Source organism: Protomyctophum parallelum, assembly GCF_964188405.1.
Source record: "Protomyctophum parallelum genome assembly, chromosome: 2".
Taxonomy (NCBI): Eukaryota; Metazoa; Chordata; class Actinopteri; order Myctophiformes; family Myctophidae; genus Protomyctophum; species Protomyctophum parallelum.
This window is the reverse complement of record NC_139699.1, coordinates 43,385,769-43,404,429: the sequence shown is the minus strand read 5'-3', so window position 1 is coordinate 43,404,429 and position 18,661 is coordinate 43,385,769. Positions and strand designations below refer to the sequence as shown.

The 18,661-nt window shown below is 41.4% G+C and overlaps 1 protein-coding gene across 1 annotated transcript; it reads right to left on the bottom strand.

The window, feature by feature from the left end:
- Nucleotides 1-9,307: 9,307 nt before the first annotated feature.
- On the bottom strand, nucleotides 9,308-18,397 carry LOC310855120 (uncharacterized protein). The gene is made up of 6 exons (XM_083760011.1): nucleotides 18,056-18,397; nucleotides 17,007-17,096; nucleotides 12,854-13,237; nucleotides 12,614-12,747; nucleotides 11,906-12,009; nucleotides 9,308-9,979 (listed from the first exon to the last, which is right to left on the bottom strand). The coding sequence occupies exons 1-6, from the start codon at nucleotides 18,195-18,197 to the stop codon at nucleotides 9,814-9,816; spliced, it is 1,020 nt and encodes a 339-aa protein (XP_083616137.1). The 5' UTR covers nucleotides 18,198-18,397; the 3' UTR covers nucleotides 9,308-9,813.
- Between the last annotated feature and the right edge of the window lie 264 nt (nucleotides 18,398-18,661).

The window sequence follows — 18,661 nt, the reverse complement described above, 5'->3', positions numbered from 1 at the left end:
CAACGTCTTCGCCATGGGAATAATATATGTGGATATGAGCAACATCTGAGTGTTGACCCTCTCAGTTGATATTACAAGCATAACTGTCACAAAAGACAATTCCACGTACCTGAAAGGGTTCTTCTTTTCACCGGTCGTCTGTCTAATCAACGAGTCTTTGAACACCTGTCGCCTGTAGATTTTCTCCTCCACTGTACCTAGGGATGGGAGGATATGAAAATGACACGATTATTGTGCCAAAAGTAATTGTGTTTAACGTTATCTTAATCCATTTAGACCTGAAACTCTTGTTATACCTTTCAATCCAGGAACACTTTTGAGTAACATTAGCTATTGCTATAGAAACATTTCTTTTTGGGACATTATTGCATTAATATCAGTTAATTAAGTTTTTCAGAAAACGTAGGCTCAACAAAAGCCAATTCATCCTAGTGTATAACAGAAGAAAATGTCACCATAAATTTTAATCTCTGCGATATGATTATTGGTCTGTTTTTTTTTTATCACAATAAACGATAATAACGATTATCATCCCATCCCTAACTGTACCGCATGTGATGAGCCGGTAGACGACCACATTTTCAGTTTGCCCAATGCGGTAGGCGCGATCCACGGCCTGGTTATCAGTAGCAGGGTTCCAGCTGGGGTCAAAGATCACCACCCGGTCGGCAGCGGTCAGGTTGAGGCCAACACCACCCACTTGGGTCGTCAGCAGGAGGACAGAGTAGCATCTGTCCGTCTGGAATGTAGAGATGAGTTGATCCCTCTGTGCGAAGTTGACTGTGCCATCAAGCCTCAAAACCTTACAACAGGATAAATGGTCAAGCAATTAGTCCTATTAAGTATATACTACAAAGTAACTAAAGATAGCAAGTAAACATACCTAGCATCTATCTAAAAATCATACTGTTATAATATCATAACATGATCCATTTTTACATGGTACTCAAGCAAACAACAAAAAATATAATATATCTAAATCTATTATCTAACAATCTAACACACTAAATAGTCAATAATATTCAAACCTTGAAGCCTCTGTTGCCCAGGACTCGCTGGAGGATGTCCAGTATCTTCAGGAAGCGTGCAAAGACAAGGGTGCGGTGACCTTCTTCTCTGAGCCTTCCGAGGAGTTCGATGAGAAACACCATTTTCCCGGACTCTGAGATCAGTGTTTCATCAGGTATGTTGTCGATGCTGTTCATGCTGCTTGCGCCTGCTGCACACATGTTCATGTAACGTGCCTGTTGGTTCTCTGGTGTTTCGTCCTTCAGGTCTAGCGGAGTAACGGCCGCAGTGGAGAACAGCCTTGGGTGGTCACACAGCTTTTTCAGGGCAGTGAGTTCAATGAGAGGTGACCTGATAATGTTGAAACGTCTGACGTGGTCCAGTGAGAGGAACTTGCGGTATAGGTCTTCCTGAACTGCACTCAGATATGTCCACACAATCAGGTCATTCTTCCTCGTCATTTTTGGCATGACTGCCGTTCCCGCTTCGGTTGGATTACTTGTGATATGGCTGGCGTTGACATCTACACATTCTTCTTTACTGGCTTGTTCTTTCTGGACCTCTGCTTTGGTCCTCCTGAAGAAGTATGGTTGGATGATAGCCATTAGGTTTTCAGACATCCTGGATCCCAGGGCTTTCTCTCCTGGAGTGGCGTCCTTCTCCCTGGCCAGCGTGATGGGGTTCTCGTACTCTGATTTGAATGTTCTGTATGTGCCGAGGAGAGTGCCTTGGCAAGCAAAATCAAACAGAGCCCACATCTCTCGCAGGTTGTTTTGCACGGGGGTTCCTGTGAGGAGAATGCGGTTTTCTGCAGGTATAGCATAGGCACTTTGGGCAGATTTCGTCGATGTGTTCTTTATCATATGTGCCTCGTCAAGGATCATGTAGTCCCACTTGAACTCAAGGCCGTGGTAAGACCCCACCAGCTGCCAGTTGTTTATCAGCATTTGGTACGTGGTGATGAGCACGCCCCCTTGACTCTGGATTCTTTCCAAGTTTCTGTTTCGATCTGCTAGATTTGAACCATGGAACACCTTCACTCTCAGCCCAGGAGTCCACGTGGCAAATTCCTTGGTCCAGTTTGTGATGAGGTTCATCGGCACAAGGAGGAGTGTGTGTTTGACTAGTTCTGCATCATACATGCCCGACAGGAAGGAGATGATCTGGATGGTTTTTCCAAGGCCCATGTCATCTGCCAGGATGCCGCCTTTTTCCCCATCTTGGTACAAATTGTATAGGAACGCCACACCGTCTCGCTGGTGTTCGTACAGTTTGTCGTGCACATCTCTGAACAACAACAGACCACTGATGTCCCTAAACTGTTCATCTTCACTGTCGTCTCCACTCCCAGATCCTTCGCAAAGTCCGACTTCACTCTCAGGTCCTTCCCAAATTCCGACTTCACTCTCAGGTCCTTCGCAAAGTTCGTCTTCACTCTCAGATCCCTCGCAAAGTTGAACCATCAGGTTCTCAATTTTCTTTATTCTGCCTTCAAGTTTCTGGCTGGGAAGGATATTGTATGCCCGCTGGAATGACTGCAGTGCTCTGGACATATCTCCCTTACTGGCGGCATCTTTTCCATCCTCGATGTTTCTGGAAAAGAAATACATAATTATGTATTAGCTACAATATGGTTATCGATTCATTCATATACTGTATGTGATGATTCAATTTCAAATAGTAAATTCAAAATTTCTATACACTTTTTAAAACATCAGAATGCGTAATCTGGTTTGGGGTTTTCTAGTTCCCCACACTCAGTCTTTTCACATGATGTCACACACACACTGCTGTACCAGAGTATAAATTACACTTCAACAGTTAAGTTGTCAACGCAACAGTGCACTTTAGATAATTTTTCAGAGAGATATTTTTAGAGATATTTCTGTTCTGGTACAGTTGTGCACCTGCAAACTCGGAAGTATCCTCGGAAGTCCTGTTGAAACTCCCCACCGCCAAAGAAACGGTGACTCCATCATGTTTATCAGGCATGACATGATGGTTGTCTACTCTACACACTCCACAGGACAACAGTTAGCAGTGACAGTATGACTAAATTGGCAATAAAGTTTTTACATAAATTTAAAAAGTCATAAATGTTTGGATTTCACATCAAATCAAACTTTTTTTCCAGGGATTCAGGTTTTCAGCTAGACTTTCACTTATTTATTTATGATCCTGTTTTACTTTATACTACTGGCTATCACTGCGAAGATATTAGTCTGGAACTTCGGTGTATGTATTTTCAAAGGGGCGGTTACAAACAGATTCCAACATCACAGCAAAAACGTCTCCTTTTTAGGGCATTACCAAACGTGATTTTTGATTGTCGACTCGACTACCATCAAAATCGATTTATAGTCGATTAGTCGGCGGTATATTATGATATATTTTCCATACAATCAAGCATTAAAACATCGTGTTCTGAAACAGCCAGCGAGTGAAGGATTAACTGCAAAACAGAGCCGGTGAATGCAGGCCGAGTGGAATGGTAAAGTAAGAGAGTGGCGACACACTTTGATCTCACCGCAAAGCGGGTACCTATGGGCTATAGTTCCAAACATTGGAACTATCCCATTGAGATAGAATGAGCACTTCCGCATTCCATTGTTACAGTGGGAGTCAACGCTACTGTCGCCACTCTCTTACTAGATTACGCTGAATGCCGCTCTGATTGGCCGAAATTAGCTCAGCTGTTTCAAATCAAAGTTGCAAGTCCACAATGACTCACGGATGGACGCGTTGTGAGCTTGTAGATCTGCTATTTTTTGATGCGCAAGACCTTTCTACGGACAATGTTTGTTCAGTTGAAGAGTGGAGACTCTCAGACTGGAGCGGGGAGGAGGAGGACTGAACGATGCGATGTTTTTCATACAACCCTAAATGTTCAACAACAAGTTACAACCACAGTTCCTTTGGTTTTTAGAAGGAGCTACAAGCTAGGAGGAGGTTATGATTACATACTAGGTTTGCTAGCTAGCAGGCTTCCAGGCTATAAATCAGATGATCAACTACTTAACTCCATCACGACTATTATAACTATGATCGTGCGGCATAGGCATAGCTGTTTGTTTTTAATAATGCTGCACGCCTGCACTTTTGTTGGATAAGCATGAAGAAACATGAAATCACGGCAAGAGCTACTGTAGTTTGACTGTCACCAAACTGGATAATATTGGGCAGAGTGAGGAGGAACTCCTGCTATACTTTACAGTCCTGGACGACACGTCTCCAATCTAACTTGTTGAACAAACTACAGTAATAAACTCACCAATAGTAAAAGTATTTACACACTGTAGTTGTCCCCATTGAGCGTATGAGCCTAAAAAAAATCTGTCTTGAATGCTGCTAGTGCAACCGCCGGTCCGCCGCCCACCGCACCTACACGAGTGAGGGTGACGGCAAAACCCACGTACAGTAGGCTTGTATATGATATGAAAACAATCAGCCAGGAATAGATTAGTACTGAAGTTGGCGAACTACCAACAAAACAACAGAGCTCACAGCTGCATGTCTGCTGTAGAAAAGCAAAAAAATCAAAATAAATATTAAATTTTATATTAACGATTACTCGATTTTAGATTTACAGTGTCGACTACCGTTTTTCTAGTCGACTAATCGATTTTTATGTTAATGCCCTAGTACCTTTGAATATTATTGGTCACCCACAACTCTGGGATGAGCGAAATGTAATTCAAACTGAAACATGAAAGACCAATCTGCCCAGGGATTTTGTTTTTCTTTGTCAGTTACTACAGAGGGGCCACCATCCACCAACTCTTTATAGGATATTATTATTTTTACATCATTAACCACTTCGACCCTAACGTCATCCATATTCTGAGGGGAACATTCGCTTAAGATTGCAGATCGGCTATTTTCAGCAAATTATTCATGAAATCTATAAAAAGTTTTAATCTGCAACACAATTGTATACAATAATGTAATAGGGGGTCCGTGCTCCATCTGAAAAACATTGAAGACCCCTGGACTGGACTCCTGGAGTGTGAAACACTACTTGCATTGTCCTTGAGAAATAAACAATAATCAAATCAATAGCTACTGTACCTTTGATAGTCCTCCATTTTCTCCTCAATAACCACCAACAAACGCGACCTGTCAAAAAAAAGAAAGTACGTCAGTAATAGCCTTCAAATTCAACACAGCCTCAACACAACCATCTAAACAGTGTCTTCTGGTTGTCATATTCATATAAAAACTATTTGGAAGTAATAAGGTCTGCTAAAAAAGAGATGTTTTCCAAGAAATCCTATTGGCTTGTTTCCATTGCGGTCCTTATGTGCTCAATTCATCAAAACATTTAATTACAATTTACAATTTAGGCATTTAGCAGACGCTCTTAATCCAGAGCGACTTACATTAAGCAAGAACAAAAAGCATGGGAATACATCACAAAAAAGCATTTATCATGAAACATGCGTAAGCTAAGAAAGTAACAGTGGAATATCTATATTATGAGACTATACATATAAACTATATATATATATATATATATATACTACTATGCTATACATATGTACTATGGCGTGCTATGACTATATACAATGCAATTATAGTGCTGTCTACATAACATGCTATAAGTCTGTATCAAATGCTATCTAAGTCTACAGAAATGCTATCTAAGGGGGTAGGGTAAGTGCTATGGGCCATGATGGAGTCTGAAAAGGTGGGTCTTTAATGATAGACAAATATTAAATACTATGCAAAAACATGATATAAACAAGTAGAAACAGCAGGGGGGGGGGGGACTAGGGCAGTGCTCCCAAAGGAGACCCCTTTTGGGTTCCAGGGGGTCCCCAGCTAAATGATAGTTAGGAACCAAATGGATCCTTGTGGGTCTGTAACTCTGAGGCCCCTTTTCCACCGGTTGGTTCCCAGTGGGAACCGGTTCAGTTCTTTTTGGTTTTTAGTCCATGAGCCAGAGCTCCAAAATTGAAACGTGAATTATGAATTGAGTGGGCAAAACCATACCTATATTAGATTGTTATCACCATTAAACTCTCCCAATTGAGTACTTACACGAAGACAATGATTTATTGTATTACAAATTTTACATTTTTAAATGAGGCATTATGTAGGAAAATATGCAAAATAATCAAAAACATGAAAAAGCTACTACTGTGGAAGGGTTATCATGTATTCATTTACTTGTATTGATCCTATAAACAATTTAATATAGGGTATAGTTTGCCCACCAATTTTGGAGCTCTGGCTCATGGACTAAAAACCAAAAAGAACTGAACCGGTTCCCACTGGGAACCAACCGGTGGAAAAGGGGTCTGAGAGTGTACAAATGGAACCAAATGGACCCGTTCGAGTGTACAAATGGAACCGTTTAGTTCCATTTGTACACTCTCAGAGTTAAATTAACAGTGATTTTACAATATAAATCGGGTCGCAGATCTAAAAATGTCATTAAATGGGGATCCGTAGCCTAGCCCTAATGCATGTCACACTGGCGGTCCTTGAAATTATAATGGTTGAGAATCACTGCTAGAGCCATAACATTCTTCTCTTATGGGGGTCCTTGGCATGTGTTTTTCAAATGGCGGTCTGCGGGCTAATTAGTGTCCATTTGGGGTTCTTTGACATGAAAAAGTTTGGGAACATGGCGCGCACTGGACTAGGGAACAGGGAAGTGGGGAATCTGGGTTGAACGCATAGGTTGAACGTGATTTGTGGACTGACTGGATCCAGTGACAGTCCACAAAGCTCGAGCTCCCTCTGGTGTTGTGATTGTGAAGTTGATTAAACGTTTTGAAAGTAGTTACAGGTACATTAACACAAATGCAGGTCTGGGTATATATATAGTTTTATATTTCTGAAATTTCTGCGTCATTGGATTTGAATAATACATCCGTGGATAAGACAGGCAGACCAGGAAGGAATCACTGATTGACTCATTGACCGCCGAGGAAAACAAAATGCATGTGCATGGTGTGGGTGCCTGGGTGGGTGTGTATGCTTCATTTCATGATGGTGGTCGTACGAACTACACCTGTCTGTCGCTCGCCGAAAATAGCAGATCTGCAAGCTCACAATTTATATCTAGATTATGTCATACATCGTCGTACAACGAAATTAGTATATCAGGGTAAAGGTTAATGATAAAGTGGTTGCACACTGTGTGGTTGCCATGTGTTATACGAATACGACTCACAACAAGAAGCTGCTCGCTAGGCTAGCGCTCCATGATGACGTTATAAAAAGTTGCTAGAAGTAGGATTCATGTCTGATAAAATAATAATAATTACAAGAAGAATGGTTTACAAGTCATTAACATATTAACTTACCTGCTAGTATACTATTATGGTACTGCAAGTGGCTCGCTCGGAGCTTTTCTCTCCTCTCCTGCGCATCGGAAGCTGATGATGGGAAGGAAGTAGGCTAGTCATGATTTTAGCTCGCGCGAATCGCGCCTGTGGGAAATGGTAGAGCTACAAGCTCACAACGCCTCGCAATGCAACGTGTTGTGAGCTTGTAGATCTGCTATTTCTGGTGAGCGACTCGGCGCGCAAACAAATTAATTAGTCATCAGCTTCAGCTTGTGTGAGAAACACAGCTTCCTTGTAAGCATGGTTGAATCATGGGTTGAATAGTAGTTTTGTCAGTTTTGTCACAACTTCTCACAAGACAGTCTTGTTTGATGGCTGAGTCTTATCTCACTTGTCTGTGTTCAGTGTGTTCTTGCAGAGCTGTTCCAGTTTGGCATTTAATTTAAGTTCAAAATTTGGGACAAATAATATAGGAACAATTAAGTCAATTAAGTCAAAGCTGATAACCAAAGCAAGAACTCTCAAACATAATTATGTCGATCAGACATATCTGAGAGATGGAAATGAAATGAGATTGAAGTTCTCATCGTGGCCCAGACTGCTGGTGTAGCCAGACTGCCAGAGGCCGCGTCTGCCTGTCCAAATCCATTTTCTGCCTGGCCAAAATCCATACACTAGGGACAAAAACAAGACCTGAGAACTATAGTGGACAGTGGATTGGTCGTTGCGCGTATAGAGCGCGACCCTCAATCACCCATTCGAATGCAATTCATGCATGCCTTTCAGCCTTTGTATCCTACTGTCTGGCAGGTATATCTCTTTGAAAACCTTTAGTGCTACTGATTATGCGCGGGGGCTGACAATTAATTTAATTAACACATCTTGCCTGCCCAAAATGTAATTCTTGCCTGGCCAAAATGTAATTCCTGGAAACGCCACTGGGTGTAGCCATGCATCTCATATTGTGAGCTTTAAGATTTTCAGCAATTGTACTGTAGGCCTACATACATTATTTTGTTTTGGCTGTTTTGTTCCACGTTCTCTTTTCCAATGTAAACAGATGTTTTCTCATATCATGCCAATAAAGCCCATTTGAATTAAATGGAAGAGAGAGAGGGAGAGCAGCTAGTCTTATCTCACTTGTCTGTGTGTTCCATTACTATCTTGCAGAGCTATTCCAGTTTTGGATTTAATTTTTGGGGGCAAAATAAGATTAATAAACAAGGCAAGTGTTAAGATATGCTCTTAATTGTAACTTCTATTGTGTACAGAGGCAAACTATTATTTATTGTTTTGATTATTTTTTTTTATGCTTGTTTATGAGTAATTGAACACTGATCAGTGCCACCTGCGGTGGGCATGTATATGTTTTGGGTGTGTTCAATAAAAAGCCTCACTTGCTGTGAGGACACTGGACAGCATCCTGTGGAGCTGTGAACCTGAGCTGTCTGTGTCCGTCTCCATTCATTTGATTTCCCTCGTCAGTGGTGCTATTACAGTGGTGGTCTGCAATGCTGGGGCTCAGGGGCTGTAATGTATAACAGCAAGAACTCTCACAAACATTACATCGATCAGACATACACTCTCCGTGTCATGAACGGTGTACTTTTACTGTCATGAACTGTGTGTTTTATTGTGTAGTTATGTTCCTAGTGTTTCCCGTTTGCAAATGGCCTATCTCAAGAGTGGCCAAAAATAAAGAAATACTTAGGCCATTGGTTTTAAAAGGTGGCGATGTCTTCTGCGTGGCGTGAGGGCCACATGCGCCCCGGCCCCCACCTTCACTTAAGGCGGCCTGCAGGTTAAATAATTCTGATATATTGTTGATCTCAGCTGTTACTATTCCAAACATGCAAACATGACCTGCTCTAATTGCTTCAGTCTATAGGTTAATGACTATAGTATTTTTATGTATTTTAAGGATTCCAATAAAAATAAATAGATAAATAATTAATGATTCCAATTAATGAAATTGCAAAAATAGCAGATTTAAGAGCTCAAAATGTGTTTTCTTTTGTTATTTTTATTTTATGAAAACAAAAACAAAAAACAAACAAAAGTAATACCAGGGTTTCCCTGGTTTCACTGGCCTTTAGCCTATGTGTGCGGTAGTCGAAGAAACCTTGTAGACTATACGAGGGCTCCCGTTAGGGTCTTCATAGTCTTGCGTTGCCAGACTGTTGCCTCTCGCATATTTCAAATGCTTCCGTCATACAGTCTGGAGCAACGGACGCTCTATCATGAGTAAAATATAAAGCGGAAGTGGAGCAGGAGTTATTTATGCCTCTGATAAAAGCATTTACCAAATTCAACACCTTTTACAGTCCGACTTCAACCTGGTCCAAAAATGGCCAAAAAATAATAAACTGTTATTGCTATATAGCATTCGGAGATTGTGGAATATAGTTGTCTGGCTACGTGAGACTATATAGGGTCTTCAAGGTGTTTTTGTTGACCAGTGAGGAGATCCTGTAGTGTACAGGAATCTTGTTCTTTGGTTGACATGGCTTCAGCCCAGAGCTCTCTCGCAGATCCACGGGTTGAATGCGTTACAGATTTTGTCGTTCCATCCCCGTGTAGGAACAGACGTCCCGTTGAAGATGTGATACTCCACACAGTCCTGTTGTTCGTGTGTGATTGGCTCCCTGTTGTTAGGCTGGCCAGGAAGCCAGTACCTGAAGGAGCAACAAGACTTCAATTGATTATAAACAATCAGTGCATCCATGATAAACCTCAAAGTATCTATAAAATACAATACAAAAATACAAAATACAAAATACAAAAATATCCAAAGTGATAGCAAACAAACAAAGGCTAGTACACATCCGAACATGTGCACATGTTGGTGTGTCCACGTGACAGCTGTTGTTTTTTTTTGTTTTTTTTTATCACAACCTCAAATTATATTCTAGATCAGGGGTCTTCAACAGATGTCTAGGGGTCACGGACAACAGACAACAGACATATTTTGCGTGTCTTGTAAATACCAGGTCTTAACTAAAATTAATACCTGGATGAATGTATGCTATTTGGCTGCTTTGAGTGGCCAAACAGCTGTCGTATCTGGACAATAATTCTATAGCCTACTATATCATGCATGTTCGTGACCAAAATGTTACTTAGGTCTGAAGTAAGTCGATTGTCTAGTCTGTCTGCAGGTCTGAAAGCAATCACTCAGTCAAGTACTCTGCATTGTTCATTACTCCTTTGAAGCTTCTCTCAGGTGTGAATAAAAACACACCTAGGCAGCCATCTGCTATTCCTATGTTAAATCTCAACCACACCCAGAATTCAACTGTTTGATGTAAACTGTATATATGTCTCATAAAATACAATGTTAAGTTAGTCTTGCTTGGCAGGCTGACCACGGTCAGTCTGTTGTTATGCTCCCGTGGGCTGACAAGGGCCTACGGGGAAGCTCTGCTGTTTGTTGTCTCTGATTGAATAAACACAAACTCTGGGATCTTCAGTTCACCTATCTGTCTGGTTTTCTTCAACTGATCGTCCAGTGTTTTTGACAAGGTTTTTCACTACAGGGCCTACAGTTTGCTATTTAGTTTAGAGAAACTCTTTCAGTCTTTTTCTCTCTAGTAGTTTAATCAGTTAATGTGGTGTGAAAATACACGACATAGACACGACACAGCAATGGCCACACCTCCAGGTCAGTTAAGTCATAATACCTGGTACTTAAGACACGCAAAATAGAGTGTTGCAGTCCAATTCCCATTAATTTCTCCCATAGACGTTTCAAAAAGTATTTATTTAAAGACCTGTAAGCCTCGGACAAAGCCAACAGCCGAGTTGACAAATCATGAAAATAAACACATTTCTTTGGTACGAACAAATAATTAGAAAGAAGAAAAACAAAAAAGGTGTTATACCCTGCCCTTTTTCTTGTGGTTTGTCAACTCGGCTGTTGGCTTTGAAATACCAAAATGTCCTGCTATTGGAAGTGGGGCGCTATTGTCTGTCAATCATCAGCTCCCCCCTTAATACCCCAGCAAGCATGGTCAGGGGAAGACGTCCTGGAAATGACGTAAAGATCAATCCCATATGGGCTGGGATCTGGCCTAGTCCTGAATGTCCTGAACATCACCGGAGGACGTCATCATAGCGTCATTTGGCGGTAACAAGACAACTCACCCCGTTTCTGTTTTCCTCCCAGAATTCTCCCCAGTGAGGGGTGGGAGAGGCTGGACAGCAGACGGCTGGACTTTGAATTTCTCTAACTATAAACTTTCATGACAGCAGACAGCTGTACAAATATAATTTATGAAAAGCTACTACAGTGAAGTCTGTTCACAGAAGTTGTTGTAGGATATGTGGGGATTATCTGACGAGGTACCATTTGAGTGGGCAAAACCTTACTACTAAATATAATACAATATAAGTAAAATAATATAGCCTTTCCACAGGAGTATCCTTTTTATATTTTTCCAAAAAGAATACAAACAGCCAATAGCATATTACAAAGTTATCCTCCTCACTGGTGAAAATTCCGGGAGGAAAAACGGGCAAGCACCGGGGTGAGTTGTCCAGTATTCCATTTGGCTTGCTGGGAGCATTTGGAAGAATGAAGGTGAAATGAAGATGGGTCTTACGTCGGTGTTGTCAGTGGTGTTCCATCCACCCACTTGTACGTCCTTTCATCCTCTGTGTCGGTCAAACCCAGCCACACTCTGTGGTTTAAACGTTCCACAAAGTCCTGGACAGAAAAGCTGCTGGTTACTGATGCACAAACTAGATTTGCATCTCCTCAAAGAAGCACTGCATTTCATTCTTTGTATTAGTGATTCTTGCTCAAATGTGAATCTCGATTTTCCCATCACAATTCTCACACGTTTTTTTCCCCCCCCATGAAAATATGTATTGTCTTTCTGCATTCAAAATGCACCTGGAGCAAACTGCTGTGGCTTTAAACAGACAACATCAAATTGCTTGACTTAATCCTCTCTTAATGTCTCTCTCTTGTATTAACTAAAATGAATTGGACAGCAAACTAGTGCTGCACGACTCTTTTTTTGGCCATGCACCGTGTTCATATTTGACATTGCAGATTTGAAATGGCAGTGCCTTCGTTGTTCCCCTTGTCTTGACTCTTTACCATAGAAGATTGAAACCTTTCTTGAAAAGGCTACATTTTGGGAAATTGTACAAAAACATAATAACTTCACTTCCCTTTACACCTGTACATTTGTGTTACAATGACATTGAAGCTGAAGCTGGGATAGGTTACAAAACGTGCACTAATGTGTAGCCTACACAGTCACACGCATGCACGTACACAACTATGCACGCACACACCATACCTGTTTTTCTTGGCTGTTTATGATGATGAGGTCAGATTGTCTGTCTCTACACCACTGTCTGCTCTCCTCCCAGGGTTTTGTCTCGGTAGAGATGTAATAACAACCGCTGTCTAACTTCTGCCATCCAGGTGATTCTGACAACAAAACGATAAAGGCATGTCATCAGCCAATGTTCTTAAATTGGGTCAAATTAACAACAAATGAATGATGAACGACATGAATAAAACCTGTCTCACTGACCACAGAGTCTCCTCTTCATTTCATCTCTCTCTTCAGTCACATTGTTGTACATGGTCTGTAACTGGTCAAAACGGGTCTGCAGCTGGTCCCTCTGTCCAGTTAGGTAGTTATGGCTTGTCTGTAACTCGTCCAAACTGGTCCGTAACTGGTCTTTCTGTTCAGTTAAGTTGTTATGTTTGTTCTGTAACTGGTCCAAACTGCTCTGTAACTGGTCCAAACTGGTCTGTAACTGGTCTTTCTGCTCAGTCAGTCGGTCGTGTCTGTTCTGTAACTGGTTAAAGCCGCTCTGCAGCTGGTGTCTGTCTTCGGTCAGCTTGCTGTTGTTGGCCAGTAGTTGGTTGTAACTGACCACTAGTTGGTCCCTCGCCTCCATGTAGGAACGATCTGTGTGGAAACAATATTTTACAAAATGAATAGTGAATTATTTGTACACATACTGCAGCAGGTCAAATGCAAGTAGCTGACAACGTATGTCATGCTAGCATAATGTATCACTTGTAAGTAAATAATTTGATGGATTAACAAAACACTTCGGGTTCCATGGCGGCTCAGTGGTTGAATGGTAAATGGTGCATTTATAGAGCGTCTTTACATATATTGTGCATTACATTCACCCATTCACACGCCGATGGCAAATGGCACGCTAAAGGAGTCAAGTAACAGAATGTAACGCCTGCTCTCGCAGTGTTTTCTGTACCTATCAAATGATAGGTACGAGCTGTCACGAGGTACGAGCTGTCACTCGATCCTGTAGGTTCACACTCTATAACATACGACGAATTAGACCGTTCCTCACCCAGGAATCAGCCCAGCTCCTAATCCAGACAACACTCTTGTCAAAACTCGACTATTGTAACTCCCTCCTTACTGGCCTACCAGCATGCGCACTTAAGCCTCTCCAGCTGATCCAAAATGCCGCAGCTCGCTTGGTCTTCAACCAGCCAAAATTCTCACATGTCTCCCCCCTGCTCCGCTCCCTCCACTGGCTCCCGGTCGCTGCCTGCACAGAATACAAAACTCTGATGCTGGCATTCAAAGCAACCAAAGGTATGGCTCCCCCATATCTTGCAAGTATGATTGAACCCTACAAACCCTCCCGCACACTCAGATCAGCCAACGCAGGGAAGCTGGAAGTACCCTCACTAAAAACGCCGGGACAACGCTCCACACGTCCCAAACTCTTCTCCCTTCTGGCTCCAAAACTGTGGAATGCACTTCCCATTGCAGTCAGAACTGCAGCATCACTCCCAATCTTCCGCCGTAGTCTGAAAACCCACCTTTTCAGACTCCATCATGGCCCATAGCACTTACCCTACCCCCTTAGATAGCATTTCTGTAGACTTAGATAGCATTTGATACAGACTTATAGCATGTTATGTAGACAGCACTATAATTGCATTGCATAGCACGCCATAGTACATATGTATAGCATAGTAGTATATATGTATAGTTTATATGTATAGTTTCATTATATAGATATTCCACTGTTACTTTCTTAGCTTACGCATGTTTCATGATAAATGCTTTTATGTGATGTATTCCCATGCTTTTTGTTCTTGCTTATTGTAAGTCGCTCTGGATTAAGAGCGTCTGCTAAATGCCTAAATTGTAAATTGTAAATTGAGAAAAAGAAAAAGAAATCTGGTCTTGGTCTCAACTCGGTCTCGCCTCCCGTCGGTCTCGGTCTCTATACTCGGACTTGACCCCCTCCCACACTAGGTCTGGACTCGGATTCGGACTTGGTCATGACTTGGACTCGCTTTAGGTGGACGCTAATACATAACTGAGTAACCTTGCAGTATCATTAATATTTGATGCTACAGCTACACTGCCGCTACTGACTGACTGTCCAACCAGAAAGGAGCGCTCAGTAGAGTGCAAATCTCCACCAGGAGGCGTGACCTAATAATGATGCTGATGTAATGCAAGCATTTCTACCCACTGTACAACCATGAACGTGATCATCAGTAGTTATAGGGATGTATAGGGATCACATTTATTTATTTTTTCCAGATCCGATCATTTGATTTTGAGTATCTGCTGATACCGATTTTCCAATTCCGATATTTATAATTTTATAAAACACAATAGTACAATATCCTCATGATATGGATATAATATTGACGTGATTGGGATGTCCAAATCACGTTTTTTTTTTTCTCTCTCTCTCTCTCTCTCTCTCTCTCTCTCTCTCTCACATACATACACACAAACATGTATGTCATTAACATATCTCTGCAATGTATACACTTTCTGTATACACTCACTGATTGTGAGCTCCTTATGTCAATTAAGAACATACAGTATGGATATGGATATGGATATCCAGGTCTGTGACTCAGAGAATGTACGAATGGAACCAGAAAATGCGGTTCATTGTGTCCACTCTCTAAGTTATGGGGGTTTGTATGTCAAGTATCTGTTTAGTTAAAGCCCTGCAGGAAATCTATCCATTTGGATTTTTAATAGCATGGGGATCCCCCGGAAATCCCTCAAGGACTGCTGAGAGCTGACCCACTTTGAGAAGTGGGTCAGGGTTGTTAAAGTATCAATACTACAATGTAGTATCTCGATATGAGAAGGGTTGAAAACCACTGCTTCACACCACTGTTGCAGTCTCAACTCTACGATGCCTCGCAAGAAAAGTAGGCCAGTAGTGCCTCCGCAACTATAAACCACTGGCAGATGTGCACAATGTTTTGTTGCCCAGTCACGCCCATAAAACTGCTGAAGCAGTGTTTATTTTAATTATTTATTTATTTTATGGGAGCCTTGTAACGCCTGCAGCTCATTAGCAGGGGTGGAAAGTAAGTTAAGTAACTAAGTACATAAAACAGTAATGTCATTGTAGGGTGAGGTGTGTGTGTGTGTGTGTGTGTGTGTGTGTGTGTGTGTGTGTGTGTGTGTGTGTGTGTGTGTGTGTGAGAGAGACAGATTCCAAAGTCTGATTGGTTTCTTAGTCCATACACGCATGACAGATATACCACAAGAAGGAAAAGGTATTTGAAAAACACAACACCTTCAGGCATTAGAAGGACAATATCAGTCACCAGAACCAGACGTGTATGTGTTTCTTTCCCACAAAGAGTCTAACATGGTTAAAAATGTATTTGTTTATTAACTTACAATGGGTTCATATTGGAAGGACAAGAATGAATGAGTATATAGTATATAAAACCATACACTTATCTAAATATTGAATCAAGACACGTTATCCGGGGTGCACAAAAGACCAGCACAAAGCAGCAGCAGCAGCACGTGTAGCAAGGAATGAATGAGCAAGGCAAACTCCTACGGTGGGGTAACATGTCTGGAAAAAACGCGTGCATGCACGCGGAACGTGCTTGCCCGCACATATACAGTACTGTACGTGGGGGAATGAATGCACATCTGCTTGTCTCTACATGCACGTCTCTGACGTCTGACAAAAAGCATCTGCTTTCATCCGACAGATCGTGGCTCTGAGGCAGAAACCTATTATCTCCATAGTCCATATACAACCCTGTTTCTTAATGTTTTGTTTTTTTTAAAGCCCTATTTGATCACACCACAGCGTCACACGAAGGCATCAAAAGTAGCAGATCCACAAGCTCGAAACGCAAAGCGACCCGTTTCGAGCTGCTTGTAGATCTGCTACTTTCCGACACTTTTGAATGTGAATCCTGAAAATGAACAGTTTTGTACATAACGAGGTTACCACCCTACAAGAGACGAGATGTAACGAGGGTGGAGGGCGGGTTGGGGGGAGGTGTGGCAAATGTGGCATGAGGGACACTCAATAAAACGGCTTGGGATTTACAGTACAGTTGAGAGTTAAAGAATGCATGCAGGTCATGACCTTCTGGATACTACCTATCATATCTCCTAGAGACTACCAATGCTGTTGCTATACCACCACTACTACTAGCTGCTAAAAGCTAAATACACTGTACACAGCTAAAACACAGAAAATGACAGCAAAATCACCCTGTAAAAAAGAAACAATTTAAACAACAACACTACTAGTACTACTTTACTACCAAAACCACTATTAGTACTAGTATTTTCTATATATACACATACATAATACAGTATATATATATATATATATATATATATATATATATATATATATATATAGCATTGCTGCCAAATGTATGGAACATTGACTTACAGAGATAGAGTGGGATGACAATGTTGAGGAGGGCTAGAACGGCACAGACCACTCCAACACCCACACCAACCCGCCCATATAGTCTTATATCTGGACACATGAACACGCACACGCGCACGCGCACACACACACACACACACACTCGCACACACACGTACACACGCATGTACGCCCGCACGCACGCAAACACACACACACACACACACACACACACACACACACACACACACAGAGAGAGAATAGGAAATAAGATCAATTTAAAGAGTTTAACATTTTGTATGAAAACAGTCCTTTTGGTAAAACTTTCTACAGTATGAAGCCTACGTCTTAACACTGTCTATATACTGTAAGCATGTATTACTAATTATAACACACTATAAAGCATTCATAATGATAACTTATAACTGGTCAAATGTCATTAAATGTCATACTTGCTGGAAACTCAGACTTTCTTTGGCCACAATTACACCATGTCATTTATCATCATAATAATTGATAATGATCCATTCTAATCACTGGCATAATGCATAGAAAGTTTTATCATAATAATAAAGCCACTACAGTAAGCGGTCATTGGCCGTTTTAAGCAGAGTGGAAAAGAATTGCATTAAAATAAACTTACAAAACAAATACACAATGTTAATGCCTGCAACTCCCAGAATGTCATCCCTTTACTTATAGAGCAACAAAATGACCACTTGTAACTATCAATAACACCGCAATGCATTATAGCAGTGATCATGAAGCCATCATACATTATTATAATGTATTGAAACATTGATAATTACAGTGAGGCTTCATGTGTTATAATTATTGTTGTCATGAAGCATTATTGTGATTATTGCTCATTGTGATGAGCAAATCATAAAACATTGTACATGGGTTTCATGGACCTGCACATAGCTTTGTGATTCATAATTCTAATAACAATTGGACCACAATGGAAACGAGCCCTCTGCGCTTTTTTAATAAAGCTGTTAATAAAGTATTAGATCAATCAATCAACCAACAAATCAATCAATCAATCAATCGATAATAATGTCTCTTACCGGACTGCAGTATATTCTGCGGATCTTTCTCAGCCGCATTCTCGGTCTGGAGATTCAAGTCGAGGCAGGTCTTTCCGGAGTCCACATCTTCTTCTTCGTTCGTCTGGAGCTCAAGGTGTTCATAACGCCCGACCACAGCCATAGTTTCCACACCTGTGTGACTCCAGCGCTTCTTGGAGCTATATGTGTGAACACATACGGGCCACCTCTTTCTTCATGACACACTTCTTAGCCACTCGACCCAATTATTTCACTGCTCTGTTTCTTTTTTTCCTTTCGGGAGTGCAGTGAGTTCACATAATCTGGGTTTTGTCAGAAAGTGGTCCCTTTCTTTCTCCTCTCTCCCTCTCCCTCTCCGTCTCTCCCTCTCTCTGTCTCTCTCTCTCTCCTGTCCCTCATGCTGGCTGGGTGACTGCCATGCATGTGTTCAGTGGTGTAATTGTAAAGTAACTAAGCACATGCGCTCGAGCCTCGAGTACTTTAAGTACAATTTTGAGGTATTTGTACTTGTGTATTTCCAATTTCCAATACTTTTACTTCTACTCCACTGCAATTATTAGAAAGCTTAATTTGGTTACTGGCTTTGGTTTGGCTACAGACATGTCC

Excerpts from the sequence above, each read along its gene's own strand:
- LOC310855120 (XM_083760011.1), bottom strand. The coding sequence starts at position 18,197 with ATGGCTGTGGTCGGGCGTTATGAACACCTTGAGCTCCAGACGAACGAA. Across the intron at positions 13,238-17,006 it reads TGTCATCCCACTCTATCTCT|ATCGTTCCTACATGGAGGCG; the intron begins GTAAGTCAATGT and ends GTTTCCACACAG. Across the intron at positions 9,980-11,905 it reads ACACCACTGACAACACCGAC|GTACTGGCTTCCTGGCCAGC; the intron begins GTAAGACCCATC and ends TTGCTCCTTCAG.